The sequence below is a fragment of the Hypanus sabinus genome, chromosome 11 (genome assembly GCF_030144855.1).
Source record: "Hypanus sabinus isolate sHypSab1 chromosome 11, sHypSab1.hap1, whole genome shotgun sequence".
Lineage (NCBI taxonomy): Eukaryota > Metazoa > Chordata > Chondrichthyes > Myliobatiformes > Dasyatidae > Hypanus > Hypanus sabinus.
The window spans coordinates 49,930,311-49,955,394 of NC_082716.1; the positions used below are offsets into that span (position 1 = coordinate 49,930,311).

Sequence of the window (25,084 nt, forward strand, 5' to 3'; positions counted from 1 at the left end):
TTATATTTGATTATAAATAACCCAGCTGAGTGCTGTGTTTTCTTGGCTCTGTTCTGAGTTTGCTGATGAAAACTAATTGTTGGCTTCAAAACTCATTCATTGTTAAGCTCACATCTGGGATCAGCACAAATAGTGTCTGCCACCATTGTAACCAAACTTCTGTATTCGACATTGTCTTTAGGACACAAAAAATCATGCCAAAAATTATCCCAACAGATTTTATATCTTACCCATTGGCACATGGCATGCTCTACCATCACCATTGATATAATTCAGAGAGGATTCCTCAGGCAAACATAAGTGTTCACTAAAACGGTTATCAAACCAATGAAAAAGGGCCAAATATGAAGTTGCTAATCAAGCCAAGACCACATGGTATTACAGGAAAGGTAGAACCATGGACATAAGATTGGCTGACTGGCAGAAGACAAAGAGTGGGAATAAAGGAAGCCTTTTCAGGTTGACTTCCAATGACTAACAGTGTTCCACAGGAGTAGGTGTTGGGTCCATTACTTTGCATGCATATGGTTTGGATGATATGCCAATGATTTGGATGATGGAATTCATAGCTTTATTGCAAAGTTTGCAGATGATACAAACATTGGGGGGGTGTGGGATTAAGTAGTGTTGAGGAAGCAGAGAGGCTACAGAAGGGCTTGGACAGATTAGAAGAATGGGCAAAGAAGAGGCAGATGGAATACAATGTTGGGAAGTTCATGTCGTGTACTTTGGTGGAAGAAGTAAATGGATAGACCGGTTTTTTTTTAAATGGAGAGAAAATACAAAAATCTGAGGTGCAAAAGGACTTTGGAGCCCTTGTGCAGGATTCCCAAAGGTTAAGTTGCAAGTTGAGTTTGTGGTGAGGAAGGTAAATGTGAAGTTAGAACTCATTTCAAGAGGAAGCATAGAATATAAAAGCAAGGATGTAATATTGAGGCTTAAAATACACTGGTGAGGACCCACTTGGATCCATTTTGGGCCCTTTATCTTTAAACTGGAGGGGGTTAACGAAAATGATTCCAGGATTGAATGGCGTGTCATACGAAGAGCATTTGATGGCTCAGGGGCTGTATTCATTAGAATTCAGAAGAATGAGGGGTAACCTCATTGAAACCTATCAAATCGTGAATGGTCTTGATAGACCAGATGTAGAGAGGATGTTCCTGTGGTGGGAGAGTCTAAGACTAGAGGACACAGCCTCAGAATAAAGTGGTGTCTTTTTAGAATGGAGATGAGGAAGAATTTTTTTAACCAGAGAGTGATGAATCTGTGAAATCCCTGAAGGTTAAAATGCAGATAGAATCAACAGTAAGGAAGGCAAGTGAAATGTTAGCATTCATTTCAAGAGGACTAGAATATAAGGACCAAAGTGTAACACTGAGGCTCTATGACACATTGATCAGACCACACTTGGAGTATTTTGAGCAGTTTTAGACCCCACATCTAAGAAAGGATATGTTGGCATTGGAGAGAACCCAGAGGAGGTTGATGAAATGAAATGAAGGGCTATGGTATGAGGGACATTTAATGGTTCTGGACCTGTACTCACTGGAGTTTAGAAAATGAAAAGGGAATCTCATTGAGTATTCAAAAGCCTAGATAGAGTGGACATGGCAGGGATGTTTCCAGTTTTGGAAGAGAGGGAAGAACAGAAGTACTTGTCTTTTGAACAGAGATGAGAAGTAATTTCTTTAGCAATTGAGTCTAGCATCTATGGAATTCATTGCCACAGATGGCGGTGAAGTTCATATCATTGGGTATATTGAAGAGGAGGTTGATAGGTATGTAGTTAGTAAGGACATCACAGGTTATGGGGAGAAGGCAAGAGAATGGGATTGAGAAGGAACAATAAATCATTCATGATTGAATGGTGGAGCAGACTTGATTAACCGAATTCTGCTCCTATGTTTTATAAAGAAATATGATCTGATGGGATAAACTTGTTTGTTTTGGAGACGAGCGAGGTTGATTCAGTTGACATTGTAAAGACTTGACAATGCATTTATTGTTAAGAACAATGACTAATTTTAGAATTCACTGACTGATATGTTTAGATTATGTAGGAATACAGGTCATATAGAGATCATATACTCCAAGAGTGAAAAGTGAGCCAGCTAGCTCACTGGACTTCTCCTCAGACCAGAATTACAATTTGTGCTAATGGCCTCTCAGAATCTACAGGCCAACTGCCATGAAGCTGGAACTCCTGAGGAGCAGAAAGATTAGTGGGTGAAGGTTTTCCCAGAATGCTAGTGCATATATTTCCATTCACACCATTGGTGACAACAGCACAAAAAGCAAAAGAACATGAAACATAGAAGATGGAAGTTCAATCTTAACACCTGTGTTTCAATTCAAAATGATAAAAAATATGAATTAAAACTAGAAGGCCACCCTGCCTCTCGTCCACTCTGATATTTAATAAGATCAATGCTGTGCTGATTAAAACTTCAATATGGTATTCTCCTCTACTCCATTACTCATCCGGCCTCTGTTCATTCAATAATCCTGCTTTCACTCTGCTTTGAGAAAAAGATGTCTAAACACTCATGACTCTAATAGAGAAAACTTTACCCGTCTTAAATGGGTGAACATCTTATTTCTGAACAATGAGCTCTTGTTCGAGAACCAGTGTCTCTTTCCTGCACTGAACTCTTACTTTCTGATTGCCTTTGCCTGCAAAGATCTATTAATCTTTTTCTTGAATATACTCAGTAACTTTGCTTCTACTGCTTCTTGGGTAGATTCACAATCCTGTGATGGAAGAAATTTCTTATCTCCAATTTGCTGTTCAACTCCATAACATATTAAAATATTATGAAAAAACAATGGATTTTATGAGGACTGTTGAAACTTGCTTCAACAATCTTCACTTGCTGAATGAGTTCTGAAAAGCATAAGGGATTATCTGCATAACAGAGCATGGAGAACGAATATATAGCACACTCATTTCCACTTCATGTGAAATAATTCCACTCACTGTAAGTAAAAAAACAAAAAAATATGGGAAATATGCAATATTTGTGGAAAGAAAAATGGCAATAACATTTTAGTTTGTAGACCTAAACAACAGAATTAGGAAATACTATAAGTTGAACATGTTTTGAGTTGCAGAGGAGGAGAAAGAGCAGAGTGAACGAGAGATTGTGCAAGAGAGATTGTTCATTGTTTATTCCCTCAGTTTCCACCTTTATCTCTTGCAATACTTTCCTTGTCTCCATCACTCCTGTTTATGTGTGACTCAAACATGTTCAACTTTCATCATTTCTGAGTTCTGATAACGGGTCTTCAACATGACTCATCACCATCTTTTCTCTCTGCACAGATGCTGTCTAGCATGCGGTACAGTTCCAACGTTGTCCATTCTTATGTCAGATTTCAAGCATTTGTTGTTTTTAGCATTTCTGAATTATTCCACTTTCTTGTTTATATCAAAAGATAATGTTTGCCATTGAAACCTTCGGTATCTGCTTTTAGATTCACACACAAGCATTCTTTTCACTCTCCCACATCGCCAAAGAGACCAATTAATTTATATGCAATATGTGTTCCTTCAAAATTGCAAGTATTTTGTTGACATCTTTGTGAAAGAGACTTAAGAATCAACTTAAGTTCTATTTCATCCCTTCGTTTCTTCTGAGACAGTCTTGATATTTGACCACAGTACTTTGTGAGTTTCAATAAAATAGAAATTGAATCTTGTAGTACAATGTCAAAAACTGAGAGAAACAACTCTGATGCCTAAAACAAGTCAAAGCAGCCTAACATTATTTGAAACTCAGTACTACTCTTGGAAAAACATATTTTCCTGTCTCTAAAGGTTTCATTGTTGTGTTAAAAATATTCACACTGAAGAAATGGAATACTTCCCAAGTATAAAGATTTTCATTTTACTTTTTTGGTGAAAATCCTGCCTACATCATTCTGTAGCAGATAACATACTTCATAAATTAGAAATTCCTACAATTATCCAGTTCTGAACAAATAAATAATACAATTAAACAAATTACTTACCATGTCCCTTGACAAGATCATCAAAAAGTGGAAATGCTGCTGCTCCTGCAAAAACATCCGTCTGGTGAACCACAGCCTCTTTGAAAGCATTTAAACCATTTATGACAACAAGGTAAGAATATCCAATCCTCAGGCTAAAAATATCTCCATATTTCTCTGCAAACTGTAAAAGATATTATTAATATTTGACTTGTTATATCAGATACAAAATTTTGGGGACACTTGCATGTCTCAAATGAAAATAATTCTGAACATTATTTAGTAAGATGTGTAATTTTAAACCAATCTTTTAGCACTTGAAAATACCAGGCCTGGATTTTAGTCAGCAAGTTATTAATGAGTTAATCTACTATTGAAAATCGAAACATCTTGACCTTCATCTGCTATTACTACTGTTCTTCAATCCTCAAATTAATGATATGATACAAAGTTCTAATTGCTCAACAGCTAAACTCAAACATGAAACAAAATAAAAAAGACCTACATAGATTAAAAACAATTGCTGTATTTTTGTAGTGAGGTACCCAATAATCTGCACTGGGAATGAGGATGGGGAATGGTGAAGGCGGGAGGCACGTTACTGGAAATTTTGTTAATTTGAGTAATTGAGGTTCATGCCATCAGGTAAGTTACGTGTTTCACAAAATAAAATGGTATAGTCTTGACAGGTGTTGACAGATTTATACAGTTGTTACCATTTTTTTATTGCAATTATCTTATAACTATGAAATATTTTTGGAAACTGAAACAGATCTATTATCACTGACATTTAATGTGAAATTTGCTGTTTTATGGCAGCAGTACAAGCAGTTACTTTTCTGAACAGATTTCCTCGATGGTGTGCGTTACCTTGCAAAACTGGAGATGAGGTTGCTTTAGGTCCAGCTGAAGCATATTACCGAAAAACGGCAGTCCAAAGGGACCAGGTGGAAAATTCTTGGGAACACGAGTATGGAGAACATCAAACACAATCAAAAAAACAAATAAAAACATTGCAAGGGTCCACACCTCTCTTGACAACACATTTAAAAAGGAAAGATTCTGAACTTCCATTCTCGGCTAGCACTGTTGTACGGTCTCTCCAACAGATTAAAAAGCTGTTTAGAAAAACAGCCAAACTCAGATTACCCAATTTACAAGATCACTCAGTTATTAACCATTTCAGATCATGCAGAAAGCAAAAGAGATTCAACAGCCTATGTGAACTCCAAGTCTGTAAAAGTTGTGATGAGATCCAGGCTTAAACCAGAAGTGCTTTCACAGGTAATTAATTGTACTTTCCAGTTGGTTGCCATAAATCAAAATGAGGCTAAACTTGTTTTCCTTTGACACTGTCCAATCAGCATTCTTGATTTGACTTGGCAAAAACTAATGCCAAGAAAAATGGAATGCTGCTGAAGCTCTGCCAAGTTAAAAGGTTTACATAATTATCAAGATATAACATGTCATTAAAGTGGTAATGCAAGGCACCCACCATTAATTAATTGGATATTTTCAAAGTTTATTGAACTGAATTGACCTTATTTCTTACATTCTTCACATACATGAAGAGTAAAAATCTTTAAGTTACATCGCCATCGCAATGTGCAATTTGTAATAAATAGTATGTACAACAGGACAGTCAATAGAGCATAGAAATACAATTGTATCAGTGTGAATTAATCAGTCTGATGGCCTTGTGGAAGAAGCTGTCCCAGAGCCTTTATGCTTTTATGCTGTGGTACTGTTTCCCGGATGGTAGCAGCTGGAATAGTTTATGGTTGGAGTGACTGGGGTCCCCAGGCCCTGTTTACACTCCTGTCTCAGTAACTATCCTAAATAGTGGGAAGTTCACATCTACAGATGTGCTGGGCTGTCCGCACCACTCTCTGCTGAGTGCTGCGATTGAGGGAATTACAGTTCCCCTATCAGGCAGTGATGAAGCCAGTCAGGATGCTCTCAATTGTGCTCCTATAGAAAGACCTTAGGATTTGGTGGCTCATGCCAAACTTCTTTAATTGTCTGAGGTGAAAGAGGAGCTGTTGTGCTTTTTTCACCACACAGCTGGTACGTACAGACCACGTGAGATCCTCGGTGATGTGTATGCCAAGGAACTTAAAGCCGTTCACCCTCTCAACCCCAGATCCATTGATTTCAATAGGGTCTCCATTCCTCTTGCAGTCCACAACCAGGTCCTTTTTTTTATGACATTGAGGGAGAGGTTGTTCTCTTGACACCACTGCGTTGGGGTGATGATTTCTTCGCTGTAGGCTGCCTTTTATTCTTTGACATTAGGCAAATCAATGTCAGCAAATTTAATTAGCAGATTGGAGCTGTGGGTAGTGACACAGTCATGGATATAGAGTAAAGGAGGGGGCTTAGGACACAACCCTGAGGGACACCGGTGTTGAGGGTCAGAGGGGCAGAGGTGAGAGACCCCACTCTTACCACCTGCCAGAGATCTGACAGGAAGTCCAGGATCAGCTGCACAAGGCAGGGTGAAGGCCGAGGTCTCTGAACCTTGTCAAGCCTGGAGGCAATTATGGTGTTGAATGCTGAACTGTTGTCCAAGAACAGCATTCTCACATAAGCATCCTTCCTCTCCAGATGTGCAAGGACAGTGTGTAGAGCTGTGGCTACTGGGTCATCTGTCGACTAGTTGTGTCATTTAGGAGAATTGTAGGTGGTCCAGCATGGCTGGTAGCATATTGCAGATGTAATCCTTGACCAGCCTCTCAAAGCATTTGTTTATTGTTGAGGTGAATGCGACAGGACACCAGTTGTTCAGACAAAGTAAAAATTAATGTTCCAAGTAAAATTTATTTCCAGAGTACATACATGTCATCACATTCAACCCTGGGATTCTTTTTCCTGTGGGCATTCTTTGAAAATCTATGGAACTGGAACTGGAACTGGAAACCGTAAACATCAGGAACTGTTAACTGTAAACAAACTGCAAATGTAGATATAAATATATAGCAATAAATAACAAGCATGAAATAACAATAATACAGAGTCCTTAAATGAGTGTAGCTATCCCCTTTAGTTCAAGAGCCTGATGCTTGGGGGTAGTAACTGTTCTTGAACCTGGTGGTGCGAGTTCTGAGACACCTGTACCTTCTACCTGATGGCAGCACCGAGAAAAGAGCCATGGCCTGCGTGGTGAGGATCTTTGATGATGAATGCTGCTTTTCTACAGCAACCTTTCACATGGGTATGCTCAATAGTCAGGAGGGTTTTACCTGGGGTGTACTGGGCTGAATCCACTTCCTCGTGTGGGATTTTCTGCTCACAAGGGATTGGTGTTCCCGTACCAGGCTGTAATACAGCCAGTCAGCACACTTTCCATCACAAATCTAAAAGAAGTTTGCCAAGGTTTTTGATGACATGCCAAAACTCAGCAGACTCCTGAGGAATTAGAGGTGCTGTCATGCTTTCTTCACAACAATATTTATATGATTGGCCCAGGACAGGTCTTCTGAAATAGTGACACCCAGGAACTTAGAAGTTACTGACCCTCTCCAACTCTAATCGTCTGATAATTACTGGATCATGGACCTCCGGTTTCCCTCTGCTGAATTCTACGATCAGTTCCTTGGACTTACTGACATTGAGTGAGAGGTTGTTGTTATTACACTGCTCAGCCAAGTTTCCAATTGCCCTCCTGTATATTGATCATCATCCCCCTTGATACAGCCTACAACAGTGGTGCCGTCAGCAAACTTGTATATGGCGTACTTAACCACACAGTCATAGGTGATAGGTGTAACTTGAATGGAGCAAGGGTGTGTGGGTGGGGGGGGGGGATTAGTACACATCCCTGCAGTGCTCCTGTACAGATGGAGATTATGTGGAGAAGAAGTTTTTGCTAATCTGAATTGACTGGGGTTTACAAATGCGGAAATCCAGGATCCAATTGCACAAGGGGGTATTGAGGCCCAAGCCTTGGAGTTTACTGATTAGTTTTGAGAGGATGATGGTATAAAATGCCAAGCTGTAATCGATAAATAGCATCCTGATATATGCATTTTTGCTGTCCAGATGTTCCAGGGTTGTGTAAAGAGGCAATGAGATAGCATCTACAATAGACCTATTGCTTCAGATATTTTTAATATTTGTGATACCTATTATTTTAAAATGGAAATTAACTTTATTGAAATTACTTTTGCTGAAGTTATTACTCAAATTCATTCAAGATTTGCTGCTTCATAACTGGATTATTTTTAAATTCATGTTTCATTGCCCTGGGATACCACCTGCAAAAAATATTCGCGAACAGTTCCAGTCACTACAGTAAGACTGATAATCGAGTTCCAAGGTTGAGTACAAACAGACCATTTTCTGGCTATGAACCAAATTTATTGATTATCTGAAATTACTCTTGAGAAGGTGCTGGTGAGCTGCTTCCTGGTAAGTATCACACACACAAAATGCTGGAGGACTTCAGCAGGCCAGGCAGCATCTATGGAAAAGGATAAATTGTCGATGTTTCAGTCCGAGACCCCTCCTCAACCCAAAATGTTGATTGTTTACTCCTTTCCATAGATGCTGCCTGGCCTGCCAAGTTCCTCCGGCATATTGTGTGTATTGCTTTGGATTTTCAGCAACTTCAGATTTTCTCATTTTCCTAGTAAACATGCTGTTGGTGACCATGTTTTGTCCCAGCAATGACACAAGACAAGTGATGATTTTCCAAATCTCAACAGTGTATAATTTGGAAGGAAATCTGCAGGTGGAGTTGTTCTCATACACTTGCTGACCGAGCTCTCAATTTGAGAGATACTACCAAAGAGGCCTAGGTGTGTAATTATAGCATTTTTGATGGTATAGGAATATAGAAACCTGACAGCACATGCCTTTCGACCCACAATGCCGTGCCTTAGTCTCCATGGTGAAAAAAGAATATTTTGTCCAATGATTCATTTGCAGAGAAGTTGAGAAATATACTTAGAAAACTTAGGGGCAGCTGGAAGCCACAGCCCAAATATGTACTCAGCAATGCCTTTGGACATTTTGATATGGAAACATAGAAAACCTACAGCACAATACAGGTCCTTCGGCCCACAGTGCAGTGCCAAACATGTACTTACTTCAGAAATTATCTAGGGTTACCCATAACCCTCTATTTTTCTAAGCTCCATGTACCTATCCAGGAATCTCTTAAAAGACCCTATTGTATCTGCCTACACCACTGTCACCAGCAGCCCATTCCACGTACTCACCACTCTCTACCTCACCCCTGACATCTCCTCTGTACCTACTTCCAAGCTAAAACTGTGCCTTCTCATGTTAGCCATTTCAGTGCTGGGAAAAAGCTTCTGACTATACACATGATCAATACCTCTCATCATCTTATACAGCTCTATCAGGTCAACTCTCATCCTCCATCACTCAAAAGAGAAATGGCCAAGTTCACTCAACCTATTCTCATAAGGCATGCCCCCCAATCTAGGCAACATCCTTGTAAATCTCCTCTGCACCCTTTCTATAGTATCTCACAACCAATTTTAACTGCCTCGATGTAATTATGCATCTCATTATCTGTTTGGATCAAATGCAAAATAAAAGCTTTTAACCTCATCTCAATGTACAATAATCAACTCATGCAAATGTCCAACTCAACTCCTACTCAAGTCTGGCTGATTCTTTTACTGCATGATGTTCCACATCTCCCATAGAGACCTGTCCAGTTCACCTTCAGTCCACTCCCAGCTGACTCTGATTTGCTTAGAGGGTGAAGTGAAGCATGATTACTCCTTTCATTCCAAACACTTTTGTGTTACTACGTGCATACATCACAAAGAATTTCAGTTTGCAGTGTGCAATGCGGGTGGGTCACCTTGGAGCAGAAGGGACATGAGTAAGGTGCTTCCATGCACACGGCTGGGCTGGACTGTCGAACACAGCTGAGAATAAAATAAGCTGGTGTTTTTACCCATGCTAAGTTTGTTTTCTTTAGGAACAAGTATATCAGCTTCCCTGACTGGTTTGGTCATTTGTGTTCACCATGTTATCTATTATTCAAGAAACTTGAGCCTTAGGAACTGTGTTGCCTTTATGGCAGTTATTTAGTTTAGAATATTTTCACTTAGTAATTCATTTGTTAGCATTTTCTAGTTAAAGTTAGGATTGTTTAAAGTAAATTCGTTGTCTGTGATATATCGTGGCATGCGATGACGTCACATCCGGTTCCGTCGCGTCCTGTGGGAAAATACCGGTTTGGAGAAATGAGAAGGAGGGGGCTACACGTGTGCGAATCCAGTGCAAGAAAGGTTGTCTTTCTACACACTAGAAACATAGTTGAAACAACGCCGTAAGTCATGAGATAATCGATATGTTGAATTAAAATGTTAACGCCGATTCTGTTAAAAGTAACGACGGTCGATAAGGTTTATGTTTTCGTTAGTTAAAGAGTTGCGGATAGTTTGTGTTGAAGTGTATTTAAAGCAGTCAATGGCATAAGTAGATTCTGACTGTATGCTGCACTTTTATGTAATGTAGTAGTTGTAGTTTACTTTTGCAAGTATTTACGATGTAATCGTAATATCAAGAAGGAAACAAATGCTGTACAAATCTTGTATTGTTTTATCAACAGTTTTCACAATACGTTAATGAGGAAGAGTGAACAGTAAATGTTTAATCTTACTGCAACCCTGTTTTCATTAACTACGGTTTATCTCGGTGTTTAGTTCGGCGTTCCGTTACACCCGAGCAAGAACACTACAGGAACTGTTTGTTAAACAAAGGTTAACTTTGAGGCAAGCAGCCTCATTTCCATTTGGCTGTATCCATCTAAGGTTGAATAATAACTAAATTGAATTTGATTTGATTTAAAAGATGGACCTGCCTGTTGACAACTTAATTGTTACCTTCCCCATCTCCATCAATTATTTTTCTTGAAAATGAAAATTGGACAATTTAGATCATCAAATAGATCCACCCATGTTAGTCACCTTTTATAACATGTTGCTTGTAATACTTAGTGCAATGTCACAAACTATATGCATGTTTCTGGATGAACCACCCAGATCTGTAACCAAGCTATATTATAGACTCAGAAACTTAGTTCTTTCTTTTTCCAATATTTTTGTTAAATTTCATATACACAAATACAGAGTTCATAAGGATACTTATTATAAATCAAGATAAGATAGCACAAAATGCATACAATCACAGTATCCCATAGTGATGATCAATCAAATAAAAAAAACTGAGTGATGAAATACACTAGTACGGTTAATTATATTATTTTTAAAAATCTACACCATCTACCAAGCCAAAGCTGGTTGGGGAAAAAAAAACAAGAGTAAAAGAAAAGAGTACTTTACCATACAGTGTTTTATAATAATGGCCTAGATCTATATTTTAATAACAATTCAAAGATTTTTAAAATAGTTCAGAAAAGGTCCCCATGACATTTGAAAATCTTGGTTAGAACCAGATTTAAATTACAAATGAGAGATAAAAGTAGCTCATTGCTGGCAAAACTGAAACCCATAACAAAGAAAGGGGGGCATCATATACACAGAAATAAACACGAGGAGACAAAAAAGAAAGATGATGAATTGCTTTTCAATTTGGAAAAACAACTATAAAGTAGTTCTGGGGATCAATATTAATTGCTATTCATAACCAGGAGAATAAGGAGGACAGTATTTCAAGTTTCAGATGACACCAAACTCAGATGTTTAGTAAACAACTGAAGAGACAGTAGCAAATGTTAGGATGATATGGACAGAATGCAAAAATTAGGAAATGAAATGTGACCCATAAAGGTGCAAAGTAAAGATTTTTACAGAGCACAATGAAACAAACAGGCCATCCCAAGTAACAAACAGGTTTTATTACACAGACATCTACAAGTTGATTTTGTCCTCAATACACAAAAATTACTCCCTATGGTAACCACCTCCAGAGATTTGTAATGAATGGCATCAGATGTACAAAGATTGATAATAAAGAACAATTACTAACAGTAGAAAATAGTTATGAAATTCCTTGGAATTAATGTATTTTGGACCTTTGAATTTAATATTAAGGAAGCTTACTCATAAGTAGGGCAGTCCATAAATCAGGTGCTTGTAACAGATGGCCAGCGCATTAGAAGGACTCACACGTTTGTAAATTGTAGAAGAAGTTGATAATTTATTAAAGGCAACATGAGATCCTTCAGTTTATAAACAAAAGTATGGAGCATTGAAACAGGTAACATGGGTAAGCTTTAAAAACCAAGAGATTAGACTTTCATCACATGAGATTTATAAATGAATGAGGGACTTTATGAATTCAGAGAGTCAAAACACAGGAATTGACCAGAGAAAGTAGAATGTTCAAAAGTAGTTTTTACACTAATAGTAGAGGAGCCATTACCAAAGTTCACAGATAGTTAATGATTGGCTAAGGATCAAAAAGCAAACCAAGATAAATAATTATTACATGCATTGAGATGCTTTAAAATAAACATGAGTTTGAATTTGAAATTTATTGCTTAAGGACGGAAGCAATTTCAGTTTTCAAGAGGGAGTTAGATTTAAACCTAAAGAAAAATCATAAGGGCTTTCACGACAGAGTAAGAAATGCACAGATTCTTTGATAAGGTGCCATGGGGTATGTCACCTTTAGTTAATGATTTACCTTATTGTACCACGCTGTTACTAACAACTTCTCCTCATGCTCACGAAGTTTTGCTTGCTCACAATCATGCTAGTATAAACACAGAAAGAGAAAACACTCAAGTCTTCTTTTAAAGATAGTATATTTCCAATGTATAAATAACGTATTTCTAAGTCGGAGCTCTGAAGATGGAAATGTACAGTTATTTTCTACACCTTATGTATTTTAAATCTATTTTGATGGAAGAATACTGCATTTACTGTGACATTAAATAGTAAAATCAGTAAAGGCAATAATAAATATCTCAGATTGTTCCATAATTTAAATTGCTCGATGGGAATATTGCACCCAAGTCTTGCTGAATTTCTTTGCTACCCTGAAACATAAAAAATGGCATAAAATAAGAGTAAACTCAGTTAAAAATTAGTGTGCTATTGTCCTCTGTAATATTGCTCTTGCTGATGCTTTTCCCGTTGTCTAGTGGTGTTCAAAGTACATTGGCATTCAAATATATCTTGAACACCATTGGACAACACCATCTCCCAGACTGGTTTGGAGCACTTACACAGGAACAAGACTTGACAAAGAATGTGAAACCTCTCTTCAAAGTTTGTGAAGATTCACCATGAAGTGTAAACTTTTGACAAGCTTCTATTGAAGTGTGTTGGAAAGCATATTGACTAGCTGCAACACAACCAGGTATAAAAACACCAATGGCCTTGAATGGAAAATCATAAGAAATGTAGTGGATACTGCCCAGTCCGTCACGGGTAAAGTCCTTCCCACCATTGAATAGATCTACAAGAAACATTGTCGCAGGAAAGCAGGATTCATCATCAGGGACCCCACCACCTACGTCATGTTCTCTTCATTATTCTGCCATCAGAAAGATGGTACGGGAGCCTCAGGACTCACACCATCAGGTTCAGAAATGGTTACTTCCCCAACCATCAGGCTCTTGAATCAAAGGGAATAACTTCACTCAACTTTACTTACTCCATCACTAAACTGCTCCAACAAACTATAGACTCATTTTACTATTATTTTTTTCTTTTTGCTTCTTTTGTATTTCCATAGTTTGTTGTCTTTTGAAAACTCATTGTCCACCCTGTTTTGTGCAGTTTTTCCATGACCTTTGTTATGGTTATTGGATATATCATGTATGCTCACATGAAAACAAATCTCAGAGTTGCAGATAGTGACATAAATGTACTTAGAACTTTAATGAAAATCTAACTGAGGCTGATTCCTTAAACCTGTTCTCATTTTGAGGTAATTAGACTCCTGTCAAAAAATTAGATATTAGGTTGAAAATCTTGGTTAGCAGTAATTATTGGGTGGTATCTTGTTTAAAACAGGTACGTACAACTATTTCAACAATGCAATCGATTGCAACAGCATGCAATATAATATGCTAAAATAATTGATTTCTAACTGACTCCATACCAACAGCACATCACACTCTGTGAAAAGTGGATTAGCACAGAACAACTTCAGTATCAGGTTTAATATCACTAATATATGTCATGAAATGTGTTGTTCTTGCGGATTTCCATGTTTAACCATATGTATGTATACTTCAGAAACTGCCCACATATTCCTCCTCTGTTGACAGCCTCCTTCTTATTCTTATCCCAAAATTACAAACATCATCATACCTGCAGCATTTGTATTTTTTTGTCCCTCTCAATGATCTGGGTTTTGAGTGCCTGGATTTCTGTAGTCACGGGGTTCTGTTTTGGGTCCAGAGCTTTAATTACCTATTTATGGAATATAAACAGATGTAATAATTTTATCCTCTATAAAAACTTATGAAACATACCATCATTTCACTAGTGTGTGGGGAGAGTGGGAAGGGCTTTCATTGAGGTTTCTCAACTTGTTATTCACTACAGGCAACTTCTGTCATAGTCATGGCATCACAGAAGCTTTTGGTAAATTAAGAAATTAGATTGAAAATTTGGTCATCTATGACGTCTGGTACGAACTTAATTAACAGAGTCCATTTGGTCCTTTGAGTTAGTTTTGCTTTCAATAAGAACATGGTTGACCAAAAACTCCACCTTCTTTTACTAGTCCTATCCCATAGCATCTTAATACCTATCCTGAATGTATTTAATAACTTAGCATTCACAGTTCCCTCTGTTTCACAGATCAATATTTTCATTTTTGCTTAACTAATATCAACAAGAATCAACTGATTAACTTTGTCCCAAATTTATATTTAAAAAAATGAAGTGACAATGTAGCATTTTCCGTTGTGTATTGTTGGCAGACAAGGCTCTCAGCCCCCAGAGGCAGCTCAGGAAATTGCTCCAGCACAATCTGCATACTCTAAATACAAATATTCAAGAAAGTAAGGCACTGTAACAGATATTTACTCTTTCTATATAGTAGAATATATTCATCCCAAAATATCACTATTGCTTCTCATGTTCTTCATCCTTCAAGTTAAAGATCATTCCAGACTTTATTCAGACTTGCTCTGTTCTTATCCATGGGCCAGCAATAAAACTAATTCCTGGAATTGTCCATGCCAAAGGCCATACAGTTAGGGGTTACTAATTCATTTTAGTCATGGCAATAGAAGCCTGTACCACCGTCAATTCATTTATGGTGCCCACCTGCTGCTAAAGATGAGGAGTCCGGATGCTTAACCCAGTTGGATGAGTGACAGGCAGCAATCATTATAAGTCTCCATGGTGTAAAAACAGTACTTTGTCCAATGATTCATTTGCAGAGAAGTTGAGAAATATACTTAGAAAACTTAGGGGCAGCTGGAGGCCACAGCCCAAATATGTTCTCAGCAATGTCTTTGGACATTTTGATATAGAAACATAGAAAACCTACAGCACAATACAGGTCCTTCGGCCCACAATGCTGTGCTGAACATGTACTTACTGCAGAAATTACCTTCAGGTTACCCATAGCCCTCTATTTTTCTAAACTCCATGCACCTATCCAGGAGTCTCTTACAAGACTCTATTCTATCTGCCTCCACCATCGTTGCCAGCAGCCCATTATACGTACTCACCACTCTCTGCGTAAAATACTTAACCCTAACACCTTCTCTGTACCTGCTTCGAAGTACCTTAAAACCATGCCCTCTTGCACTAGTAATTTCAGCCCTGGAAAAAAGCCTCTGACTATCCACATGATCAATGCCTCTCATCATCTTATACACTTCCATCAAATCACCTCTCATCCTTCATCGCTCAAAGGAGAAAAGGCTGAGTTCACTCATCCCATTCTCATAAGGCATGCTCCCCAGTCCAGGCAACATCCTTGTAAATCTCCTCTGCACTCTTTCTATGGTTTCCACATCCTTCCTGTAGTAAGGTGACTAGAACCGAGCACAGTACTCCAAGTGGGGTCTGACTAGGGTCCTATATAGCTGTAACATCACCTCTTGACTCTTGAACTCAATCCTATGATTGATTAACATCAATGCACCATATGCTTTCTTAACCACAGAGTCAACCTGTGCAGCCACTTTGAGTGTCCTATGGACTCAGACCCCAAGATCCCCCGATCCTCCACACTGCCAATAATCTTGCCATTAATATTATATTCTGCCATCATATTTGACCAACCAAAATGAACCACCTCACACTTATCTGGGTTGAAATCCATCTGCCACTTCTCAGCCCAGTTATGCATCCTATCAATGTCCCGCCCTCCACACTATTCACAACACACTCAATCTGTGTCATCATTCCTCATCCAAGTCATTTATATAAATCATGAAGAGTCGGGGTCCCAGAACAGATCCCTGAGTCACACCACTGGTGACCGATCTCCAGGAAGTACAGGACACATCTACAACCACTACCACTCTTTGCCTGCTGTGGGCAAGTCAGTTCTGGATACACAAAGCAAGGTCCCCTTGGATCCCATGTCTCCTTACTTTCTCAATAAGCCTTGCTTGGGCTACCTTGTCAAATGCCATACTGAAATCCATATACCCTACATCTACTACTCCACCTTCAATGTGTTTAATCACATCCTCGAAAAATTCAATCAGGCTCATAAGGCACAACCTGTCTTTGACAAAGCAATGCTGACTATTCCTAATCATATTATGCCTCTCCAAATGCTCATAAATCCTGCCTCTCAGGATCTTTTCCATCAACTTACCGACCACTGAAGTAAGACTATCTGGTCTACAATTTCCTGGGCTATTTCTACCCCCTCTCTTGAATAAGGGAACAACATCTGCAACCCTCCAATCCTCCGGAACCTCTCCCATCCCTATTGGTGAAGCGAAGATCATTGCCAGAGGTTAAGCAATCTCCCCCCTTACCTCCCACAGTAGCCTGGGGTATATCTCATCCGGTCCCGGAGACTTAGCCAACTTGATGCTTTCCAGCACATCCTGTTTCTTAATGTCTATATGCTCAAGCTTTCCAGTCTGCTGCAAGTCATCCCTACAATTACCAAGATCCTTTTGCATAGTGAATACTGAAGTTCTTCCGCTATCTCCCCCAGTTCCATACACACTTTTCCACTGTCAGACATGATTAGTCCTAATTCTCGTGTCTTATCCTCTTGCTCTTCACATATCTGGACAATGCCTTTGAGCTTTCCCTAATCCTGCTCCCTAAGGACTTCTCATGGCCATTTCCAGCTGTCCTAATTTCATTCTTAAGCTCCTTCTGGCTGGCCTTATAATTTTCTAGATCTCTATCATTACCTAGTTTTTTTGAACATTTTGTTAGCTTTTCTTTTCTTATTGACTAGATTCTCAACAGCCCTTGTACACCATGGTTCCAGTACCCTAGCATCCTTTCCCTATCTCATTGGAACGCAGAATGCCACGTAAATATCCCTTGAACATTTGCCACATCTCTGCGGTACATTTCCCTGAGAACTTCTGTTCCCAGTTTATGCTTCCAAGTTCCTGCCTATGAGCTTCATATTTCCCCTTACTCCAATTAAACACTCTCTTAACTTGTCTGCTCCTATCCCTCTCCAATGCAATGGTAAAGGAGATAGAATAGTGATCACCATCTCCAAAATGTTCTCCCTCTGAGAGACACCTGACCAGGTTCATTTCCCAATGCTAGATCAAGTACAGATTCTTCTCTTGCAGGTTTATCTACATAGTCAGGAAACCTTCCTGAACACACCTAACAAACTCCACCCCATCAAAACTCTTTGCTCTAGGGAGATGCCAGTCAATATTAAGTAAATTAAAATCTCCCATCACAACAACTCTGTTATTATTACTCCTTTACAGAATCTATCTCCCTATCTTCTCCTCAATGTCTCTGTTACTATTGGGTGGTCTATTAAAAAAAAGCACCCAGTAGAGTTATTGCCCCCTCCTGTTTGTAACGTCCACCCACAGAGACTCAGTAGACAATCCCTCATGACTTCCTCCTTTTCTGCAGCCATGACACTATCTCTGATCAGCAGTGCCTCACCCCCACACCTTTTGCCTCCCTCCTTGTCCGATCTGAAACATCTAAAGCCTGGCACTCTAAGTAGCCAAACCAGCCAAGTCTCTGTAATGGCCGCAACATCATACCTCCAAGTACTGACCCACGCTCTAAGCTCATCTGCTTTGTTCATGATACTCATTGCATTAGAATAGATACTCTCAAACCAGTCTAAGCGTATCCCTTCTCTGTCATCTGCCTATCCTCTCTCTCACATTGTCTACAAGCTTTCTCGATTTGTAAGCCAACCACCCCTTCCTCCATCTCTTCAGTTTGGCTCCCAAATATCCTGGGCATGTTCAGCATAAATATTTAGCAAAGGGTCACAACTCATGGTCCTCCTGGCATAAGAGTTGAAGCACAAACTACCAGAGTTATTTTAACCCACTATTATTAAAAAAGTAACTGACTCTACGGAGTTAATTTTATGATTGTCTTGTATATATTCTATTTAATCTTATCTCCCACAACTGAAGTTGAGGACAACAGTCCCATCAGATAAGTAACTCTTTTTGAAAGCTGTATTCTTCACAAAATCTTAACATGCTTTATGTTCAATGTCAAATACTAAAGTTATATGGAGTTGAGATTTTGGATGGTTTTAATGAAGCATGGTTGATGGACTAGACGATCTGGAATGTTTTAATTATAATCAACAAAAAAGAGTGCATTTTCCCCAACATCAGGCAGCAAGTGAGAGGAAAAAGTAGAGAAATTGATGTGTTCAACTTGGAAAAACTAACATGGGAATAAAAAATACAATGTCTCCATTGCCCATGAGATCTATTATTTACCAAGAAAAAAATCAGTTATCAGTAAAATAAATTAATGAAATTACTTTCCATACATCATCTCAGATCCATTCAGTCTGGCATTTTTTAAAATGTATATTTATTATCAGGCAACTCTCAGACTAAAAATGAAAAAGAAGCAATGGGGAGCATCAATATAAAAATGAAGAATAACTGGCAAATCAGAATCCACAAGTAATCTTGAAACGTGCACTCACATTACGAGCTTTCTCGAGGTACATTTTGTACCTTTCCTCCATTGCCCGCATATCTTCATCTTTTTTAGTTAATCCACGTTGCAATTCCTCAATACTTTGAGCTAGAATGATAAGATTTGCAATTTAAACTTGTTTAATTGCAATAAAATTTAATTGCATTTGAGGGTAAATGATACAGGTCTGATTTTTGATACATTAAATTGTTAGTAAAGGGTCATTATATCTTCATGTTTTATGAAAAATTTTATAAAAGTGTCATACAATAGGAAGTTGAACAGCAACTTAAATTGTAAAAATTGTTTTATATGAACTGCAATGAACTATTAAATAATATATATACTTATAAAGGATTTGAATAGTTTATAAAGACCAAGCATGGGATAGAATACAAATCCAACAGCACAATATAGGCCCATCGGAACTACAAAGCTGTGCCGAACATGTCTTTACCTGAGAAATTACCTCGGGTTACCCATAGCCCTCTATTTTTCTGAGCTCCATATACCTGTCCAGAAGTCTCATAAAAGACCCTATCATATCCATCTCAACCACCATTACTGGCAGCCCATTCCACACACTCACCACTCCCTGCATAAAACACTTACCCCTGACATCTCCTCTGTACCTGCTTCCAATCACCTTAAAACTGTACCCTCTCACAAATGCCATTTCAGCCTTGGGAAAAAGCCTCTGACTATCCACACAATCAATGCCTCTCATCATCTTATACACCTCTATCAGGCCACCTCTCATCCTCCATCGCTCCAAGGATAAAAGGGCAAGTTCACTCAACCTATTCTCATAAGGCATGCTGCCCAATCCAGGCAACATCCTTGTAAATCTCCTCTGCACCCTTTCTATAGTTTCCACATCCCTCCTGTAGTGAGGTGACTAGAACTGAGCACAGTAATCCAAGTGGGTCTCACCATGGTCCTAGAGAGCTGTAACATTACCTCGTGGCTCCTAAACTCAATCCCAAGATTGATGAAGGCCAAGGCACTGTATGCTTTCTTAAACACAGAGTCAACCTGTGCAGCAGCTTTAGCGTCTTATGGACTCGGACCCCGAGATCCCTCTGATTCTCCAAACTGCCAAGAGTCTTACCATTAATATTATATTTTGTCATCATATTTGACTTACAAAAATGAACCACCTCAACTTATCTGGGTTGAAATCCATCTGCCACTCCTCAGCCTAGTTTTGCATCCTTTCAATGTCCCGCTGTAACCTCTGACAGCCCTCCACACTATCCACAAAACCTCCAACCTTTGTATCATCGGCAAATTTACTAACCCATCCCTCCACTTCTTCATCCAGGCTACTTATAAAAGTCACGAAGAGTAGGGGTCCCAGAACAGATCCCTCAGGCACTCCACTGATGACCTACCTCCATACAAAATATGACTCATCTCCAACCACACTTTGCTTTCTCTGGGCAAGCCAGTTCTTGATCCACAAAGCAATGTTCCCTTAGATCCCATGCCTCCATACTTTCTCAATAAGACTTGCATGGGGGACCTTGTCAAATGCCTTGCTGAAATCCATACACACTACATCTACTGCTCTACCTTCATCAATGTGTTTAGGCACATCCTCAAAAAATTCAATCAGGCTCATAAGGCACGATCTTCCCTTGACAAAGCCATGCTGACTATTCCTAATCATATTATACCTCTCCAATGTTCATAAATCCTGTCTCTCAGGATCTTCTCTATCAACTTACCGACCACTGAAGTAAGACTCACTGGTCTATAATTTCCTGGGCTATCTCTACTCCCTTTCTTGAATAAAGGAACAACATCCACAACCCTCCAATCCTCGGGAACCTCTCTCATCCCCATTGATGGTGCGAAGATCATTGCCAGAGGCTCAGCAATCTCCTCCCTCCCCTCCCACAATAGCTTAGGGTACGTCTCGTCCCGTCCCGGTGACTTATCCAACTTGATGCTTTCCAAAAGCTCCTGTACATCCTCTTCCTTAATATCTACATGCTCAAACTTTTCAGTCTGCTGCAAGTCATCCTTACAATTGCCAAGATCCTTTTCCACAGTAAATACTGAATACAGAGGTACTCATTAAAGTACCTCTGCTATCTACTCTGGTTCCATACACACTTTTCCACGGTCACTTCTTAATGGTCTTATTCTTTCACGTCTTATCCTCTTGCTCTTCACATACTTGTAGAATGCCTTGGGGTTTTCCTTAATCCTGCATGCCAAGGCCTTCTCATGGCCCCTTCTGGCTCTCCTAATGTCCTTCTTAAGCTCCTTCCTATTAGCCTTATAATCTTCTTGATCTCTAACATTACCTAGCTCTCTGAACCTTTTGTAAGCTTTTCTTTTCTTCTCGACTAGATTTATTACAGCCTTTGTACACCACATTTCCTGTACCCTACCATAACTTCCCTGTCTCACTGGAACATACCTATAGAGAACTCCACACAAATATCCCCTGAATATTTGCCATATTTCTTCTGTACTTTTCCCTGAGAACATGTTTCCAATTTAAGCCTCCAATTTCCTGCCTGATAGCCTCATAATTCCCCTTACTCTAATTAAACACTTTTCTAACTTATCTGTTCCTATCTCCCTCCAATGCTATTGTAAAGGAATCAGGATTATGATCATTATCTCCAAAATGCTCTCTCACTGAGTGATCTGACACCTGACCAGGTTCAGAGAACCGGGATACATGGCTGGTACTCTGGTTGGCAATGTGGTGAGTGGTCTGCTGCTGTGATGAGCCCGCAACTGTTCACGATAAACATTAACGATCTGGAAGAGGGGACCAAGTGTAGTGTATCTAGGTTTGCTGATGATACTAAATTGAGTGGAAAAGCAAATTGTTCAGAAGATGTGGAGTCTGCAGAGAGATATAAATAGGCTAAGTGATTGGGCAAGGGTCTGGCAGATGGAGTACAATGTTGGTAAGTGCAAGGTCATCCACTTTGGAAGGAAAAATGAAAGAGCAGATTATTATTTAAATGGTTAAAAAATACAGCATGCTGCTGTGCAAAGAAACTTGGAAGTGCTTGTGCATGAATCACAAAAGTTTGGTTAGCAGGTGCAGCATGCTATCAAGAAGGCAAATGAAATGTTGGCCTTCATTGCTAGAGAGTTTCAATTTACAGCAGGGAGGTTATTCTGCAACTGTACATCATACTGGTGAGGCCACACCTGGAGAACTACGTGTAGTTCGGTCTCCTAATTTTAGGGAGGATATACTGGATTTTGAGGTGGTGCAGAGGAGTTTCACCTGTTTGATTCCGGAGATGAGGGGTTAGACTATGAGGAAAGATTGAGTTACCTGGGACTGTACTCACTGGAATGCAGAAGATTGAGAGGAGATCTTATAGAACCATATAAAATTATGAAAGGGATAGATAAAATAGAGGCAGAAAAGTTGGTTCCCCTGGTCGGTGAGACAAGAACTAGGGGACATAGCCTCAAGATTCAGGGCAGGTAGATTTAGGATGGAGATGAGGAGGAATTGCTTTTCCCAGAGAGTAGTGAATCTGTGGAATTCTCTGCCCAATGAAGCTCTGGAGCCTACCTCAGTAAATATATTTAAGACAAGGATGGATACATTTTTGCATACTAGGGGAATTAAAGATTATGGGGAAAAGACAGGTAGGTGGAGATGAGTCCATGGCCAGATCAACCATGATCTTATTGAATGACGGAGCAGGCTCGATGGGCCAGATGGCCTACTCCTGCTCCTATTTCTTATGTTCTTATGTATATGTACTTTAGTGAAATGGTTCATTTGAGCTAACAACCAACACGCTCGAAGATGTGCTGTGGCCGGCCTGCAAGTATCACCATGTATTCCAGTGCCAACATAGCATGCCCACCATGATCAGCAGAACAACACAGAACACAACAAAATAGAGCAGAACAAGTGAAAAAACAACAACAGCAAAACAAAACTTCTTCCTCTCTGGCACCCACACCAATACACAATCCTCTAATCCCAAGATCGGGCATCTTCTTTGGCTTTCACCCTCCAGCAGATTTATGAATTTGCAGACATTGAGTCTTTGACTTACCAAGTGGACTTGCAGGGGTTTGCAGATTTGAGGCCAGGTATGTTGGGCGTCGACATCAGCCTTCGATCTGGACATCCAATCAACCTTTGGGCTTCGATCTGAACTTCTAAGTAATTTTCAGGTTTTGATTTGGACGTCCAATCAACCTTTGGGCTTAAATGTATCTATTTTAATGCTAGGAGCATTGTAAGAAAGGTGGATGAGCTTAAAGCGTGGAATGCTACCTGGAATTATGATGTTGTAGCTATTAGTGAAACACGGTTGCAGGAAAGGTGTGATTGGCAACTAAATATTGCTGGATTTAGTTGCTTCAGGTGTGATAGAGTAGGAGGGGCCAGAGGAGGAGGTGTTGCATTGCTTGTCCGAGAAAATCTTATGGCGGTGCTTTGGAAGGATAGATTAGAGAGCTCCTCTAGGGAGGCTATTTGGGTGGGATTGAGGAATGGGAAAGGTGTAGTGACACTGATAGGAGTGTTTTATAGGCCACCTAATGGGGGGCGTGAGTTGGAAGAGCAAATGTGTAAAGAGATAGCAGATATTTGTAGTAAACACAAGGTGGTGATTGTGGGAGATTTTGATTTTCCACACGTAGATTGGGAAGCTCATTCTGTAAAAGGGCTGGATGGTTTAGAGTTTGTGAAATGTGTGCAGGATAGTTTTTTGCAACAATATATAGAAGTACCGACTAGAGATGGGGCAGTGTTGGATCTCCTGTTAGGGAATGCGATAGGTCAGCTGACAGATGCATGTGTTGGGGAGCACTTCGGGTCCAGTGATCACAATAGCATTAGCTTCAATATAATTATGGAGAAGGACAGGACTGGTCTTGAGTTGAGATTTTCGATTGGAGAAAGGCTAACTTTGAGGAGATGCGAAGGGATTTAGAGAGAGTGGATTGGGTCAAGTTGTTTTATGGGAAGGAGGTAATAGAGAAATGGAGGTCATTTAAGGGTGAAATTATGAGGGTACAGAATCTTTATGTTCTTGTTAGGTTGAAAGGAAAGGTTAAAGGTTTGAAAGCACCATGGTTTTCAAGGGATATTAGAAACTTGGTTCGGAAAAAGAGGGATGTCTACAATAGATATAGGCAGCATGGAATAAAGGAATTGCTCGAGGAGTATAAAGAATGTAAAAGGAATCTTAAGAAAGAGATTAGAAAAGCTAAAAGAAGATACGAGGTTGGTTTGGCAAATAAGGTGAAAGTAAATCCGAAAGGTTTCTACAGTTATATTAAAAGCAAGAGGATAGTGAGGGATAAAATTGGTCCCTTAGAGAATCAGGGTGGTCAGCTATGTGTGGAGCCGAGGGAGATGGAAGAGATTTTGAATGATTTCTTCTCTTTGGTATTCACTAAGGAGAAGGATATTAAATTGTGTAAGGTGTGGGAAACAAGTAAGGAAGTTATGGAACCTATGACAATTAAAGAGGTGGAAGTGCTGGCGCTTTTAAGAAATTTAAAAGTGGATAAATCTCTGACAGGATTTCCCCAGGACCTTGAGAGAAGTTTGTGTAGAGGTAGCAGGAGCTCTGACGGAGATCTTTAAGATGTCATTAGAAACGAGGATTGTGCTGGAGGATTGGCGTATTGCTCATGTGGTTCCATTGTTTAAAAAGGGTTCTAGAAGTAAGCCTAGCAATTATAGACCTGTCAGTTTGACATCAGTGGTGGGTAAATGGAAAGTATTCTTAGAGATAGTATTAATAATTATCTGGATAGACAGGATCTGATTAGGAGTAGCCAGCATGGATTTGTGCATGGAAGGTCATGTTTGACAAACCTTATTGAAGTTTTTGAAGAAGTTACGAGGAATGTTGACGAGGGTAAGGCAGTGGATGTAGTCTATATGGACTTCAGCAAAGCCTTTGACAAAGTTCCACATGGAAGGTTAGTGAAGAAGGTTCAGTCGTTAGGTATTAATGCTGGAGTAATAAAATGGATTCAACAGTGGCTAGATGGGTGATGCCAGAGAGTAGTGGTGG

General features: G+C 39.4%; 2 protein-coding genes and 1 long non-coding RNA gene across 3 annotated transcripts in view; all 3 read right to left on the reverse strand.

Moving 5' to 3' along the window:
* LOC132401937 (cytochrome P450 2J5-like) overlaps positions 1–5,274 on the reverse strand; it is a 31,267-nt gene extending 25,993 nt beyond the window's left edge. Inside the window, exons 1-2 of the mRNA XM_059984306.1 lie at positions 4,864–5,274; positions 4,015–4,177 (exon numbers count right to left, since the gene is read on the reverse strand). Of these exons, the coding sequence (XP_059840289.1) occupies positions 4,015–4,177; positions 4,864–5,067 (367 nt within the window). The 5' untranslated portion in view covers positions 5,068–5,274. The remainder of the gene's footprint in view (positions 1–4,014; positions 4,178–4,863) is intronic.
* LOC132401938 (cytochrome P450 2J2-like) overlaps positions 1–25,084 on the reverse strand; it is a 119,570-nt gene that overhangs the window by 37,645 nt on the left and 56,841 nt on the right. The window lies entirely within an intron of this gene.
* On the reverse strand, positions 12,628–19,176 carry LOC132401579 (uncharacterized). The gene is made up of 3 exons (XR_009514625.1): positions 19,057–19,176; positions 14,265–14,366; positions 12,628–12,696 (listed from the first exon to the last, which is right to left on the reverse strand). It is a non-coding gene; the product is annotated as an uncharacterized LOC132401579 (long non-coding RNA).